This window comes from Mandrillus leucophaeus, unplaced genomic scaffold (assembly GCF_000951045.1).
Source record: "Mandrillus leucophaeus isolate KB7577 unplaced genomic scaffold, Mleu.le_1.0 Scaffold384, whole genome shotgun sequence".
NCBI classification, from domain to species: domain Eukaryota; kingdom Metazoa; phylum Chordata; class Mammalia; order Primates; family Cercopithecidae; genus Mandrillus; species Mandrillus leucophaeus.
In genome coordinates, this window is record NW_012104076.1 from 2626024 (window position 1) to 2643211 (window position 17188).

A 17188-nucleotide genomic window follows, 5' to 3' on the forward strand; every position below is an offset into this window, starting at 1 on the left:
ATCTTGACACATTTACAAATTATCATATGGACACTGTTGCGGAGTCACTCAGAATGAGCATGATATCACAGAAATGTCATGCTTTATTCTTATGATAAAGGAATCTCTATTTGGAGTGGGAAGGACAGAAGACTAGGGAAGAAAAGAGATTGGCAAGGAAAGGACTGGACTACTTTAGTTATGTTAGGTTTTGGACTCAAGTCAGGGAGAATATTAGAGAGTTACCAGTTGGGAACAAATGACTTTCACAGATATTTAGACAATTTATAAGAACATAGACTGGGACAAATAATAAAGACATGTGACCTTTCACAGGACAAAATGAAAAAGTACTTGTTTTGATCTGCTTTGCTTTTAAGTCCTTACAAACTACCATGCCTCCAACAAACTTGAGGAATTTGTAAATAGAATACTGAGATCTCATGATTCTAAACGTAGGACTGATATAATCAGAAGCTTTTTTTTTTTTTGAGACGGAGTCTCGCTCTGTCACCAGGATGGAGTGCAGTGGCGCAATCTTGGCTCCTGCAACCTCCACCTCTTGGGTTCAAGTGATTCTCGTGCTTCAGCCTCCCGAGTAGCTGGGATTACAGGTATGTGCCACCACACTCAGCTAATTTTTGTATTTTCAGTAGAGATGGGGTTTGACCATGTTGGCCAGGATGGTCTCAATCTCCTGACCACGTGATCCACCTGCCTGGGCCTCCCAAAGTGCTGGGATTAACAGGCGTGAGCCACAGAGCCTGGCCCAAAACCTTTTTGGGCCCAAAGCCTTTTTGATTATAGGATGCTCATGACCAACAGCCCTGATTTAGGATTTATGCAAATTGTGTCTGAATAGGATTTTCTTTTAGGTATGGGCTTGCCAGATTTAGCAAAGAAACATAAAGGACTCTCACCTAAATTTGCATGGTAATATTTGTATTTAAAAATCATTTATTGTTTACTGATATTCAGATTCAGTAGAAAATTCTATATTTTCTATTTGGGTGAGGGTCTCTATAAATACCCCTGGTCTGATAAGACATATCAAATACAAGCTGAAAATTCAAATTCAACGATGCTGAGAAATGAAAAGAAAAATTATATCCAGTGAATTACAAAAAAAGAAAGGTTTGAAATTAATGGGTTATATGCATATTAAGTCTTACAGTACATTAAACCATAAAGCTGGTTGGTATATGACACTAAATTAACTTTATGCTTCTCATCATTTCCTGTGGTGAAGAACTGAAGGCTACCTGGCACAATCCTTCATGTATGAGATATGTTTAATAAATATCTACTGACTGATGATCTGGATGATGTAGACCAGGTCTGCTCACTTTACATTAAAAAAAAAATCAGAGGACTTTGGATGAAATATGGGCAGGAAAAAAGCTGGCTTAATTAGTAAATAATTAAAGTAATAATGTAAAACTATCTTTTCCTCGAATGAACTGCATGCAGTAAAAGGAAATCACATTTACAGAACATAATAAAAGAAAGGTCTCAAAATTCCAGTGCAACAAGCATTCTTGCAGGCAGACCTCGGCCAAAGGAAATAACACTGGTATTAATTCAGATCTTTTGAAAGTGAATGAAAATTCTAGTACTCATGCAGCTTTTTGGAATGGCATATCCTGTTATTTAAAGTCAAAGGAAAAAAAGAAGAAAAAAATAATTTGCACAGAGAAAGCTGCTGTGGGTGCATTAAGCTATAAAATGTATTTTTTATTCATCAAGTCTCATATTCTTGCCAAATGCTCACCTCACATACCTAGGAAACAGTGGAATTGTTTTTTTATTTATTTTTATTTTTTTGTTTTCTTTCCAAAAGAGATAGTCTTAACAAATGAGCTTCATCGAAGTAAAGGTTACTGATCTAGTTTTAAAAAAAATTCTAAATGAATTACCTTTCTAAAATCTGCCCACCTCTTTTATCAAACACACAAATCAAATATCACGGGATAAAACAAATTTCCAGTTGTATTGGATTATCATTAAATATTTCCTAAAACCGCTTAGAATTCAGTTTGCTCTCTTTCTTATTTTTACTGTTTTATTTACCTTCATCTTAATGGTTTAGAAATAAAGTCTTCATCTAAACTATGGACATTAAAACTAACTTGCAAACATTAAACAATAAAAAAGGTTAAGTGCAGCAGTCCTCAACTTTTACATCATGCCTCCTGTTTTTTTCACAAAGACAGCAAACTCTTATTGGTAATGCTTCCCATCAGAAGCAGGTATTCATCAAGGGAGAAAAGTAAGTAGGACTCACTTCCACCTGTACCCAATGCTGAGTGTATTCTAGTTGTACCAGCTAATTTTTAATATTCTGTAAAATATTTGGCTGAAGTCTGAATTCTGTGAATGGCCAAATTACTACTCTAGTGTGGAGGCAAAGGGTAAAAAGAAAAAAAAAATTACATCACCAGAAAAGGAGCCCATTACTGCTCTTACCCTGGTATCTTAATCTTATTTGCCACTTCTGAACCAAAAAGAGTTGAACTTCTAGAAAACTTTCGTTGTTACTGTTTTTCAAGCCATGCTCAGATCTTTTTAGGCAAACGAAGGAAAAGCACAGAGAAGATAAAGCAAACAAGGGAAAGTAAAAAATATAGTATTTATAGTATTTCAGTGAAGTAGTGGCAGTAAACTGGAGTACTTTTACAGAGACTTGACAAAATTAGAAATTCTGAGTCATTGCTGGCCCACCAACTAAAATATTACAGACTAGGTATGGTCATCTTTTACCAAAAAAAAAAAAGTTTAAGTAAATTCAATAAGCCCTGCTTTCTATTAGCAGAGTGAAAGAGCTAAGATTCCTTAATGTGGACAGGGTGGTGGTAAGGTAGGAAATCCTTTATTAATTTAGTGGGAAATACCTACTGATATTCAGAACTGCTCTGATATTCCTTCCCCCCTTAACTCAATAGTGCTAAGGATTTTAAGGAAATACTCTGTGAAAAGTAACACAGCTCACTAAGTATTAGTAATTCCAAAACCCAGGTGTTGCAGTATAATGAATTAATCACTATTTATTTATTTATTTATTTATTTATTTATTTTTGAGACAGAGTCTTGCTCTGTCACCCAGACTGGAAAGTGGTAGCGTGATCTCAGCTCACCGCAGACTTGACCTCCTGGGTTCAATCAAACCTCCTACCCCAGCCTCCAAAGTAGTTGGGACTGAGAGCACATGCAACTGAACCAGACTGATTTTTGTACTTTTTGTAGAGACAAGATTTTGCCATGTTGCCCAGGTTGGTCTTGAACTCCTGGGCTCAAGTGATCCACCTGCCTCAACCTTACAAAGTGCTGAGATTATAGGCTGTCAGACACACCACGCCCAGCCTTTAATTATTTTTAAAACACATTTCTAAAGATTTTTGTAAAGCAGCTAATGTCAACAACTTAAGCAGCTTTAATAAGCAATCTAAGTCAACAGAGAGAATGAGTGTTTATGTGTGTGTACATATACAGGGACACACATATGTGCGTAGATATGGTATATAATGACCCATGAAATCCAACATCTTAGGAATGAACTGAAAATGCTGCTAACAAGGAAAATTTATTCAAGAAAGGAGGTCAACAAATTTCTAAAAATTAATTTTAGAGACAATACATGATTTTGGCATTTGGTTATTTTTTAGCAGCAGATATTAAATTTTCTTTTATTGACATAATGACAGGTAGAATGCATTCAGTGCTACTATGAAACCATTCTGGGCAATGTATTTTGGTAGTCTTGTTGCTGCTCCATGCATTTCAGAGGAAAATTACACACTAGAAAACCCAAGTCACTTCCTTGTTGCCCCACACCCAGGACACTGCACAGTATAAGGCAGCCGGAAAGAATGCTGTGTTTCACCTCTGAGCAGAAGTAACTAGAGACATGATTTCAGGGTTTCTGTGCAGGCGCGGTGGAATGAAGCAATTAGTTGTAATGCTAGGGGCAAAAAGAGTGGGTGCTCTCATCCCGCTGCCAACTCCAAGGCTAGAGGCCAACCCCTCACTGCTGTATTTGGCCTCACGAATGGGGAAAGTGTGGAATTCGCATGCCTGGGTGTATGTATTTTGAGCTATATACAGATATCTCCCTGTTGTGGGAAAAGAGAAGTCAAGGTGATAATCATAAGGGAAATAATTAGAATTCATTTTACTAAGGTCTGAGAAACACCAAAATTAGTATCCCAGAAACATAGAATTTTTAATGGTACAGTAGGAAAAGCACAGTCTGGTGTAACAGAAACATCTTATTCAAGTTGGGTGAAAAATGACATTCTTCAGAAAGTCCTCAAAACAATCACTGGCCAGGAATAATTTATGTTGTTCAAGAAGGAAAAAACATTGCTTTTACTTTTACATTACTAATGTAATATGCACATGGACATTAAATAGAGAAAACAAACTGGTGACACAGTTAACTTTTACACTCACAAGGCTACCATAGTAGATAGATAATGATAATATAAGATAGCTTTGGCAAAAATGAGAGTGAATAAATGAAAAGCCCTTTGATTAATGACTGGCCTCCCCTTTACTGCTCATCTACTGTCCATTGTACTTTTAATATGCATTATTTGGAAAGGCTTCATATATTTTCTCTTTGTCATAATAAGACTGTAAAGTAGGTACTATTAATCCTATTTTACAGACAAGAAAACTGAAGTCCAGCGATATTAACATGTCATGAAGTGACAGAGCCAAGATTTGACCTCAGAATAGTCTACACCCATACTGCCTTCAATATTCTTACAATTCTGATGGGTTTAGGACATAAGTTCTGTACCTATTACCTGGCAAAACCAACACTTCTTCAGAGAAAAAAAGTTTATTTAGGAACTGTTATGGGCTAAACTCTGTTCCCCCAAAATTCCTATGTTGAAGTCATAACCCCTACTACCTCAGAACGTGACTATATTTGAATATAGGGTCTTTAAAGAGGTGATTAGGTTAAAATGAGGCCCTTAGGGTGGGCCCTAATCCAATCTGACTGATGTCCTTAGAAGAGGAAATTTGACGCACAAGACGACACCGGGGCTGGGCACAGTGGCTCACACCTATAATCCCAGCACTCTGGGAGGCCGAGGAGGGCAGATCATGAGGTCAGGAGTTCGAGACCAGCCTGGCCAACCTGGTGAAAACCCATCTCTACTAAAAATACAAAAATAAGCTGGGCGTGGTGGCTCATGCCTATAATCCCAGCTACTCAGAAGGCTGAGGAAGGAGAATGGCTTGAACCCTGGAGGTGGAGGCTGCAGACACCAGGGCATGCCCCACAGAGGAGAGACCATGTGAGGGTGCCCATCTACAAACGAGGAGGAGAAGCCTCAGAATGAAACCAACCCTGCCAACACTTTGATCTTGGAATTCTAGCCTCCAGAGCCTTGAGGATATAAATTTCTGCTGTCTAAGCCACCCAGCCTGTGGTATTTTGTCATGGCAGCCCCAGCAAACTAATATAGGACGAGAGACGAAATCACTGAATGTAGTAACATAAAGAGACTGCAGAACTAACTGCAGCTCGTCTGTTGTTCAAGACCGGACTGAGAATTGTTGCTGATTTGGGGCCTTGTTAATAAAGCAGGAAAGCGCTCTATCCCTGTGGGCATGAAGGATTGCAGGATTGACGTTGCCTGGTGGAAACATACCCCTTCCCGGGTATTCCTCTCAGAGTACTCTCTCTCACAGAAACATGGCTGAAATGTCCCCACAACTCCAGCATACACACCCTCACGAGCAAGGTACATGATAAATTAAAAGCATTTCAAGGCATGGCCCGGTGTCGTTACCTCAGATCTTGCTAGAATAACATGACATTTATAAAAATACAACCCACTGGATGTCTGGCACCGCTTGGGAATGAAGAATATGTCCACTTAAGAGGCAATACCCGGGGCTATCAAAAAATCTCAAGCCAGGATTTCTTTTCATAAACATTACCTATCTTTTTAAATTCTACAGTCTGGGAGGTGAAAAAAAAAAAAAAAAAAGAAAAAACTCTGCTTATTTCCAAGTCTCCTTTTACTTAAACAGAACAAACGTAAACCATACACAGGAATATGCTGAACGCTCAGTCAGGGCACACCGACAGAACGACTCTGTGCACCTGGCAAAAAGCCTCAACACTCATATCCTTCGCGTGGGGTCTCCCCACCCCGGGACACACCTACACAGAGCTCACACTCTACCTACGTCGACCACCTCCAATCCCCATGCACACTGAAAGGGAGTATTTACAGGTTATGTTTTCAGATACCAGCCAAATAATGTTCCCGTTCACTCTCTCATCCACCTGAGACCATACAACATTTAACATCTAGAAGGATAAACTCAGCCCCTAGCACATACGACAAGGGTGAGCAGTCATCGAGGAGTTCTCAAGCAAAGAGGATTTGCCAGCTTCCCTCTGAGGTCCAGGCCCTGAAAGGCCAACTGTGGTATGTTTGAGTTTCCATCAGGCCTGGTGTTTGCTGGCTGTGCCCATGCTCAGTAAGAACTCCACAGCCCAACTGTCCTATAAACGTCTTGGCCTTCTGCTGAGAGCTGCTTGCCTAGCATTGCTTCTTGGAGCTGAGAATATGCTGTTTGAGAGCCACAGGCTGAATCTTAACTAACACTTGGAGCATAGCTGACCTCTCTTTTCTCCAGGCCAGTGACTGCTCTAAACAGACAGACACACACACACACACACACACACACACACACACACACTTGAACATGAACATAATAAGAACGGGAAGAAAAGCCCAGATTTTCCTCACCATGTGCCACCCAGCCATGTTTACACTGATCACAAGTCCTCAGGTTAATCTTCCCTGGCTGAAAACATTCACATGTGCAGTTTACCAGTGTGCAACGGATGGCCTGAAAAATAAAGGAGGAAAAAAAGGTCAGCATCTGTTCAAAGATACTATACTCTTTTCACCATTTTAATAAATAATGCCCACTTCCATTTTTAAAGGCTTTATGATGGCAGGGGCCTGGAGGGTTTTAAAAATAAATTTAGATATCGCCACAATCTCTTATAAAAAAAGGTAAAGAAAACAAAGCTCATTCACTAATACAATGTTTTAGGTCATTCATAGTAACCTTTAGATTACAAACTTAGAATAAAAATAAAAGATTACATATTCTATAAGATACTGGATTTATGACATCACAAATCCAAAAGAGGAAAAAGTATATTGCTGCTAATATATATTTCCACTTAAATTTATCCACTTGTCAATAAAGCAAAAAATACATTGTAACAAAATAATATTCAAGTGAAATGTCTGTGAAAGTAAAATATGGCACACAAATATTATTATTAGAATACTACTTTTCTTCTGCTGAATTTCAATTAAATGTTGTGCCAAACTCTCAAGTATATTTTAAAGACACTCCTGTGATTAGTAAGACCTAACATATTTCTGTTATTATTTATCACATCCCAATTCCTTATTTTTTTCTTTATTAATTCCATTTTCGTTCCTGTTTTGAAAAATACAAAACAGTCCTCCTCTTATTTCAATGGTGACATAAGAAAATAAGTTTAAATTTTGGTTTTAGATCAGACATGGAACAGAAAAAATCATTTCTGTGAATATTTTATATTTGGAACAGTACACCTGTATTGCAGAAAACTGAAAAACACACTTAAAAATCTTTCATTTCCTTATAACTACTTTAAAAAACCATCTCATCAGTTAATATTATAAAATGAATCCATAGAACATTAGCATAAATGGAGGGTAACTTTTTATGAATAAAAACGTATGTTTAAGAATTGTGCTGAAGCTGACCTATGCTCTCGGACTACAGTTAATAAATTTACCTCATACAGTTAATTCTAATTTGCATGGAAATTCTGAAGACAGAAGGGATTTAGTCTGATCATTCGCAGATTAACAATCTACTGTAACTACTTGAACTGCCAGGAAAAGATCTCTCTGCAGATTTAGATGCAATCAATGATTACTGATTCTGGGGTGGAGGGGTGGGCATGGGGATACCTGAAACTGCAGCTCCGTGCGTGAAAGCCATGCTCACTTACACAGCTCCAGATGCTCATACTTCTGGAACCATGTGGATTTTTATACAGACTGTCTCATTTGTAACAGGCAGTATTTTGGATATTGTTAACGTAATTGGGACAAATTCCATTCACAGAGAATAAGACTGAGTGGGCTTCTACCATTCCCTATGCTTTGGATCAGGCACGTGTAAAATATTTCTCTTCTATTAATTAACATTAAATCTATGGATCCCTATTTGGTTTCAGATGTTGGAGTCCTCACTGTAGACTCCATTCATACTTCACCCCCATCTTTAATTTGTGCTTCTGTTTAACACTAGGGAAATATTTAATTGTATAATCTTCCCTGATATTTCAGGATCTCTCTTCCAAATATGGTCCAATTGTAGCTAGGTTGTAAACTTTGTTGTATATAGAAGTGATTAATTTGTAGACTATAAGGAGAAATATTTCTTCCAGAAGTTCTTATTTCAATTTCAATAATTTGTTGACTGAGAAATGTATCAGAACATCCCAAGTTAGAAACAGTTTACTTAAATAACATGTCCATTAGTTAATGAACTCACAACTTGATTGTACGGTGACCAAAATAAAAAGAGCTTAGAGGACAGCGTTTCCACTAAAAACAAGGAACTTTACAAATTATCTAATTATAAATTCAGATACGGGAACTATGTTGACATTAAAACATTTATATAATTCGAAGTGCAATAATAAAAGCTTTCATAAATGCTTTAAAAAAAATACCTCTGCTTTACCAAAATCAAGGGAGGGCCAATAAAGTGAGATGGTATTTCAAGGACAGTTAATATAAACTCTAGCATAAAAGACACAAATATTTCAATCATTAATTTGATAATATTTAATTATTTTATAAAAATATCCTAACTTTGTATTGTTTAAAGCACACTTTCATCAACTTTAATTATACCCAGAACAAATTTAAGATCAGAACAAATTAAGAGACTGTGGATTTGCTTTATTTTTATGTGTATTTTTTTTTTTTTACTGGTTGAATCATTCATTCACTTACTCTGAATTAGTTTATGATTCAAATATTTTGTCTTCCTAAATAACTTTATACATCTGGTATATTTGGGAATTCAACTTTTTAGATCATCATTCCTTTTTGTGAATTCTATTCTTTTTGTACCTAAACATACAAACACTGGAACACCTCAACTCCTTTTGTATATAAACACTTAAGCACTAGAATATCCATTTTGTATTTCTATGAATTCCAGAAGGTCTATTTGTTTTAAATTCAGATTTATATAGACTACAATTGTCCCTTAAGGGAATTATATATATTTAAACAATATGGCCTAAATAAATATTTTGAGTAAGACTACTGCGGCTTCAAAGGAAGTTTTATTCTAAATAACATTTTTGAAACAGCATAAAACTTTGACATACTATTTATTCACAACAAAATAGAACCAATGTGATCACTGGCCAACTCACCCACATGCAAAGACATAAATTATCATAAAACTATCAAAGTCAGTTAAGCCTCAAAAACGTACATGCATTACAAGGAGACAGTTGGGAAGAGTTAAAATGAATATACTTTCATTCTTGTGAATATGTTCACGGCTGCCTCCGTTCAGCTCATGTCTGAGTGCCTCCAACCCTCTTCTGGGCACTCGGAACAAGACCAAGCTGTTACATTCCGTGAACTACACACTTTGAAAATGCAGGTATGCAGAAAGGAACAGACAGTTCAGTCAGACTGTTCCCACCTATCTATGCAGAGATTAGTATTCAGGTCTGGGTAAAGCAGACCTCCAGGACCCAGCCTAACAAGGATGCCAGGGTGCCCTGTAACTCTTTCCTCAATTTCCATTATTGGAAACTGTCTACTCTTTTCTTCATACCTGCATTTTCAAAGTTTGTCATTCACAGAATGTACCACATACAGCTTAGTCTTGTTCCGAGTGCCCAGAAGGGGGTTGAAGGCACTCAGACCTGAGGTGAATGGAGGCAGCCGTGAACATGATCAGCATGCCCCAATTCCCCAAGAACAAACATAACAACAGCCATAAATTTTCTTAAGTCTGCAACTTATTGAAAGCAATTATTCCTTCTGCTTACCTTTACCACTGACTTCTTGAAAGAGAAATCCATGCACCCAGCAACCAGTGCTTCCACTTCCTCACCACCACCTACATTTTAACTCTACAATCCGGATTCTGCCCCACACGTGCCTGAAACTGTCTCTCTGAGAGGAAATGTTCTCATCCCATCTGGTCCTTTTCTCTGGTCTTCTTGTCCTCCCAGACTCTGATGCAGCTTGCAGCACTAACTCTCCTTCATTCCTGGGCTGTAGAGACTGACTATCCTAGTTTTTCTGGCAGCAACTGCTCTCTCCTCTCTCTCTCCACTGTAAATAAATACAGGTGTTTCCCATGGCCAAGCTCTTCATTCTTTAATTTGGCAATTTCATGCCCTCCTACAGCTTCAAATATCATCACTAAGCAAAAACCATCCCTTTGGAGCCAGGCAATGCCTCTTAAGTGGTGGGAAGTGGATGGCAGCGTCCCTGTGCTCAAGGACTTGATAATTTGGGGTTTGGGTGCAGTGGATTTAGAGGAGAGACCCCAACTAAGAACATAAAAGAAACCCTCACACAGATGGGAGAAGGACTATCTCCTCCTCATTATTCCTCCTCTACCAAACCTCAGGATTTTAATTTATTTATTTACAATAGTAAATTATTACCTGTTATAATAATAGCTAGATGGATTGAATATCTGCCATTTTCCAGACATTGTGCCAGAGAGTTTATAAACATCAGCCTTCTTAGTTCTCAGAAAATAGCATAAAGTTGTTACTACTATTACTTTTATTTCACAGAGGAGAAACTAAGGTAGAGATAATTTACTATGTTACCTAAAGTCACAGATCTAGAAATCGGAATCAGCTCTCCATTCCACTGATAAGGAATCTTTTTTTTTTTTTCTTTTTTTGGAAAGAGACACAGTCTAGCTCTGTCATCCGGGCTGAAGTACAGTGGTGAGATCATGGCTCACTGTAGCCTTGACCTTCAGGTTCAAGCAATCCTCCCACCTCAGCCTCCTGAGTAGCTAGGACCACAGGCGTGCACCATTACACTGAGCTAAGAATCCTGAGTTACGATTCCATTCACAGCAAGTTATGGGGCAGAGTTTTCACTGATATTCTGCCTTCCTCCAAAGATTATGTATCCCTTCCTTTCCTGTCTTCTACTCTCACTGCTACTACCACAATTCCAGTCTTTTTTTCTAGACTATCCAAACTATCTCCTAATTAACCTACACATTTCTCTTCTCTCCCCATCTCCATGAATATTCTCTCTTCTTAAGAGATCCACACAGTTGATCGTTATTTGCTTGACTGAGGTTATTTTCACCCTCCTGTTAGATTCTGCCTACTCGAGTAAAAACAGTGGCTGTCCGTCCTCCTTGGTTAGACAGCTGACTCCTCTGTTATCCAAATTCTCAATCCCTACTTCTCTAACACCATGCTCTCTAGCTTCCCTCCTTCCAAGTCCTGCTTAAGTTGTTAACTCCTACTCATTCTTTGGATTTCAAGTACCACTCATTCCCCAGGGCAGCGGCCCTGTCTCCCATTCAAGACAAATTCCCCACTAGACTCCTGTATCATAATCAGTCTGTCAGAGTGCTTAGTATGTAGATTGTGAATATTACATTTATTTGTGTGATCATCCGATATGGGTCTGTTTTCCCCTCTAGAACTTAAGTTCCGTGAGGGCAGGACAGACATGTCTGTTGGGCTTTCAATGTAGAGTGGCAAATAATAGGTGCTCAAAAGGGACTTTAAAAACACAGGATTCTCTGAACCACTTTCCTCATCTGTAAAGTGATAGTAACAATGACACTGCAACAGTGGCAAAACACTCAAATGAAATAATGAACATAAAGTAAGTGTTAACCTGTCTGGCAACAGGAAAAGCTCAATAAATGACAACCATTTATGGCCACAAGAAACTTTCCACATATTATATTTAAATGATTGTTTTCTCTCTTATGATTCTTCCCAATGTATTGTTTTACTCCAACACCTTGCAAATTGCCTAACACATATTTAGTCTTAATAAATAAATGAACACTTTGACATACATAATACCATATTATTCATACTATAATCCTCTAAGGTAGGCACACAGATTATTATTTGTGTTTTACTATTCTGGTTCAGAAACGTTTATGTGTTTTACATGGCTCTTAAATGATCTAGTGGAGAAGACGACAAATCTCCCAATTATGACTCAGTTTATTTCCATTACCTATAGAAAACTAAAGAAAATTTACAATAAAAATAAGTAAATTATAAATATTCACATTCAAAAGTAAATCTAAAATATACAAAGCAAAATAATTTAGTAAAAAATTAATCAACATTTGGTCAGTAACACTTTTATATCTGAATATTAAATAAAAGTACATTTGAAAGTATTTTGGATGAATTCCAAAGCTCTAATAGAGAGGATAGGTTCTGTTATCACTAAAGCTCAGGTCTCTAGCTGTACAGTACTTATAGATGGTTCCAATTCTCCAAGTTTATGTGAATTGAACACCAATCTTCTCACCCAATCATATTTCTCAGGAAAGCACAAATTGTTTCAGTGAATATATAGGGTACTTCACAAAAGAACTATATACAAGGCTAATTAATAAAACTCTTATTAGAGGTTTTTTTTGTTTGGGAACACTTAACCCTAGTTATCTGACACAAATTTAAAATGGCAAAATATGGCCTTTGGACAAACAGAAGCATAAAACACATATTCTGAAGGACCAATCAAAATGAGAGGGGAAAAAACTGATTTCAGTTCTGGGTTTTGGTGTTCCACACACACACAAAACCAAAAACAACTATTCACAAGGAGCTCCTTTCATGGGTTCATTAACCTTCCCCAATCTCCCATATATAACAAAAAAAATTTTTCTTGTTTTTTTCTGAGACAGGATCTTGCTCTGTCGCCCAGGCTGGAGTGCAGTGGCATAATCTTGGCTCACTGCAACCTCCGCCTCTTGGGCTCAAATGATCCTCCCACCTCAGCCTCCCATGTAGCCGGGACTACAGGTGCACGCCACCACATCCGGCTAATTTTTGTATTTTTAGTAGAGACGGGGTTTCACCATGTTGCCCAGACTGGTCTCAAACTCCTAAGTTCAAGTGATTTGCCCACCTCAGCCTCCCAAAGTGCTGGGATTACACGTGTGAGTCATTGCATCTGGCCTAAAATTTTTTTTTTTTTTGAGACGGAATGTCACTCTGTCGACCAGGCTGGAGTACAGTGGTGTGATCTCAGCTCAATGCAACCTCTGTCCTCCCGGATTCAAGTGATTCTCCCACTTCAGCCTCCTGAGTACCTGGGATTACAGGCATGCACCACCACGCCCGGCTAATTTTTTATATTTTTAGTAGAGACGGGGTTTCATCATGTTGGTCAGGCTGGTCTCAAACTCCTGACTTCATGATCCACCCGCCTCAACCTCTCAAAGTGTTGGAATTACAGGCATGAACCATAGTGCCTGGTCCTAAAAACTTTTTTAACTCTTCTTTCCCCTTGTTAATTTCTGGAGAGTATAGCAAGATTTACAATATGAATTATGAAATTTTAAAATATTTTAAACTGCTTAATAGTTAAGTACATGACCTACATTAATAGTAAATTATAGAAAAACCTAATCATTAATATAAGCATCCACTCAGGTGTGGTGGCTTAAGCCAGTAATCCCAGCACTTTGGGAGGCTGAGGCAGGAGGATGGCTTGAGCCCAAGAGTTCGAGACCAGCATGGGCAACATGGCAAAACCCGATCTCTACAAAAAGTACAAAAAATAGGCAGTATGTACAGTGGTAAAAGAAAATGCATCACAATAATTAATAAAAGGCTCTAATGTGGAAAAAAAGAAATTTCTTTTATTTTTCTTTTTGAGACAGAGTTTTGCTCTTGCTGCCCAGGCTACAGTGCAATGGCACAAACTTGGCTCACTGCAATCTCCGCCTCCCAGGTTCAAGAGATTCTCCTGCCTCAGCCTCCCAAGTAGCTGGGATTTCAGGTGCCCAACATCATGGCCAACTAATTTTGGTATTTTTAGTAGAGACGGGGTTTCACCTTGTTGGCCAGGCAGGTCTCGAACTCTTGACCTCGAGTGATCCACCCGTCTCAGTCTCCCAAAGTGCTAGAATTACAGGCATGAGCCACTGTGCCTGGCTTAAAAAAAGAAAATTTGTTCCTCAAAGACATTAGCCTTCTTAGTTCTCAGAAAATAGCATAAAGTTGTTATCCTAACCTAGCTGGGAAGAGTGGCTCATGCCTGTAATCCCAGCATTTTGGGAGGCTGAGGCAAGTGGACAGCTTGAGCCAAAACCAACCTGGACAACATGGTGAAACCTCACCTCTATACAAATACGAAAAATTATCCGGGCGTGGTGGTATGCACCTGTCATCCTAGGTACGCAGGAGGCTGAGGTGGGAGGACTGCTTGAGCCTTGGAGTGCGAGGATGCAGTAAGCCGTGTTCATACCACTGCATTCACAGCCTGAATGAAAAAGTGAGACCTTCATCTCACACACACACAAAAAAGATTTCTATCCTAGTGGAGGAAAATCTGGAATAGCAAATTATCTGTAATGAATCTGAAAGCTAATTACAGGATTGCCATAGAATACACTGCAATAAACAAACTAATGACTCGCTAGCACTGTGGAGGCAGAGAGTGATCTTGTAAACATGACCAAAAAGATGAAACAAGCACTTTTATATAGTTTGTGTATGATATGCTAAGACAGTACTTCAAACATTGCCACAAAGACTCTAAAAAGCTCACATGATAGTAATGGTGATTAAGTCAGCAAATATCTCCCTGTATAATTTTCAGAATTTATATAATACTGCCTTGGTAGAAAAAATCAGCTTCCTAACTGGCCAAGTCACAATGCAGCTTGAGTGAAAAAATTCTGCATTTTTTTTTTTGCACGGTGGACAACTACTAAGCTTACTTAAGATCAGCATGAACTACAAGACTGCATGTGAATTTCACTTGTACTTGATTATAAAACTCATCTATGATGAATGTAAAAGAATATTCACCTGTTGCACTGAAGAGTTTTGCAACCAAGTATTGAAAGGAGACAAGAAGATGTGAATCAGAAAGACACAGAACATGGGTCAAAAGATCTATAGTTTTAAACATCCCAGAAAAAAGCTTTATTAACAACCTAAAAAGTCTAATTCTGACCATGAGACTATTAATATAAATCTATAGTTTAAGGTGGGTATGCTTTCTGCATTTATACAAATACATAAATGTGAGTCTGAATGAACAACGCACATAGAATTTACATGCTATGATTATCAGTGATTATAAAGCTGATTATAAATGTTAAGGGTCCACAAACACGTTAAACTATAGTGCAAATGTCACTACTCCTAATGTAACAGCAGCAAATGAGAAACAATGAAGTTATTCTGTCTCCCTAAAAAAATCTACTCAAACATTCATATGATGGAAAATTATATCTAAAAGTATGTCTCTTATTTGGTGGTAACTAGAAAATTAAAAATTAACCATTCAAAGAAAGATCCTTACATTTGTCTAATTGTTTTTAATGTAATACGAAGAAATAGCAAGCTGGTAAAAAATGATTATTTTGTTGTACTTAATGTGTTCTGAAATTTCTTGGTGTTTTTTCAACAACAACAAAAAAAACAGATTAGATCTTATGACTGAGACAAGAGATTCACAAGAGCATGGGTTTGTTGGACTCACTAAAAGGCCTGGTGCCACTGGTTTAAACTGTGGGCAACATGCTAAAAGACAAAAAGCTGGGTAATTTAAAGATGGTTAACCACCCCTCCCCCCACCAAAAATAAAACCTTGAGAAAAATGTTATGAACCAAAGAAATACATCATCTTTACAATAAACACATCCAAAATAATCGAAAGAGATTCACTGGGAAAAGTTGACCTTTGAACATCAATTGATGTTAAAAATCAGGAGATTTAAAACCTCATTTTATAAAACGCTATCCCTCCATCAACTGACAAATGGATAAACAAAATTCAGTATATTAATATAATGAAATGTTATTTCGCCATTAAAAGGAATGAACCACGGATACATACTACAACATGAATGAACATGAAAAACACTAAGCTAAGTTGCAGAAGCCAGTCATAAAAGACCAAATATTATTATTCCATTCAGATGAAATGTTTAGAAGAGGGAAATCTGTAATGATAAAAAGTAGATTAGTGGCTGCCTCAAGGGGGACAAGGCTTAGGGTGACAGCTAAAGGGGATGGAGTTTCTTTTTGAGGTGATAAAAATGTTCAGTGGTAACTGAACCTAACCATAAATATACTAAAATACAGTGACTATTTTAAATGGGTGGAATGTATGGTAAGTGAAACATATCTCAATAAAGCTGTTTACAACAGGGAAAGGGTGGGAGGAATCCCACTGCCCCAACTACTTTCTTTTAGTGGTGTTTAAACCATTTAATCTCATAAAATATCATTCCCCAGGAGACATAATGCAGCATATCTTTCACCCAGAAGGTCTTCAATACACAAATGATAAGTGAGTTAATACATGCACAGTAAACAAAGAAATTTTATTGCTACTTATATTTGAAAATCCTTTCTACTTTGAAAATATTAAAACCTAATATATCCATTTAAAAATCCACTGCCATTTTTCTATCAGGAAAATCCAATTCATCTTTCAAATATTTGGGGGGCAAAAAGGCAGAAACAAAAACAAAACTTCTCAGTTATGATGCTCAGCAATATTAATATCAAAGTATTAAAAAAATTCTAAGATAATTTGTTAAAAATTGACAGTGGTGAATTTTGTCATGTATACGACCAAAAAAAAATCCTCAATTTACTGTGGTGAAAAAATTATTTCAGCAAAAGTCAAGAAACAAATTTGGCTTAGGGGGAGTGGGCAAAGAGGGAAAACCATAAACTTCTGGGCATATGTTTATATACAAGTGTAAAAGTTTCTACAACTGTGTGAATACATAAATACAAACAGGGAGAAAGGGACACACACAGGCATATAAATTTTCCCAGACACAGATCCAATGAGCATCTGTAGTCATTACCTACTATCACAACCTACTATCACAACCTACTATCGCAACCTACTATCAATCG

General features: G+C 37.5%; 1 protein-coding gene across 2 annotated transcripts in view; it reads right to left on the reverse strand.

The window, feature by feature from the left end:
* The window catches only part of BNC2 (basonuclin 2), a 412566-nt gene that overhangs the window by 158391 nt on the left and 236987 nt on the right, over nucleotides 1-17188 (reverse strand). For both annotated transcript variants that reach the window (XM_011990863.1, XM_011990862.1), the window contains one exon: nucleotides 6756-6858. In XM_011990863.1, the coding sequence (XP_011846253.1) occupies nucleotides 6756-6858 (103 nt within the window). The remainder of the gene's footprint in view (nucleotides 1-6755; nucleotides 6859-17188) is intronic.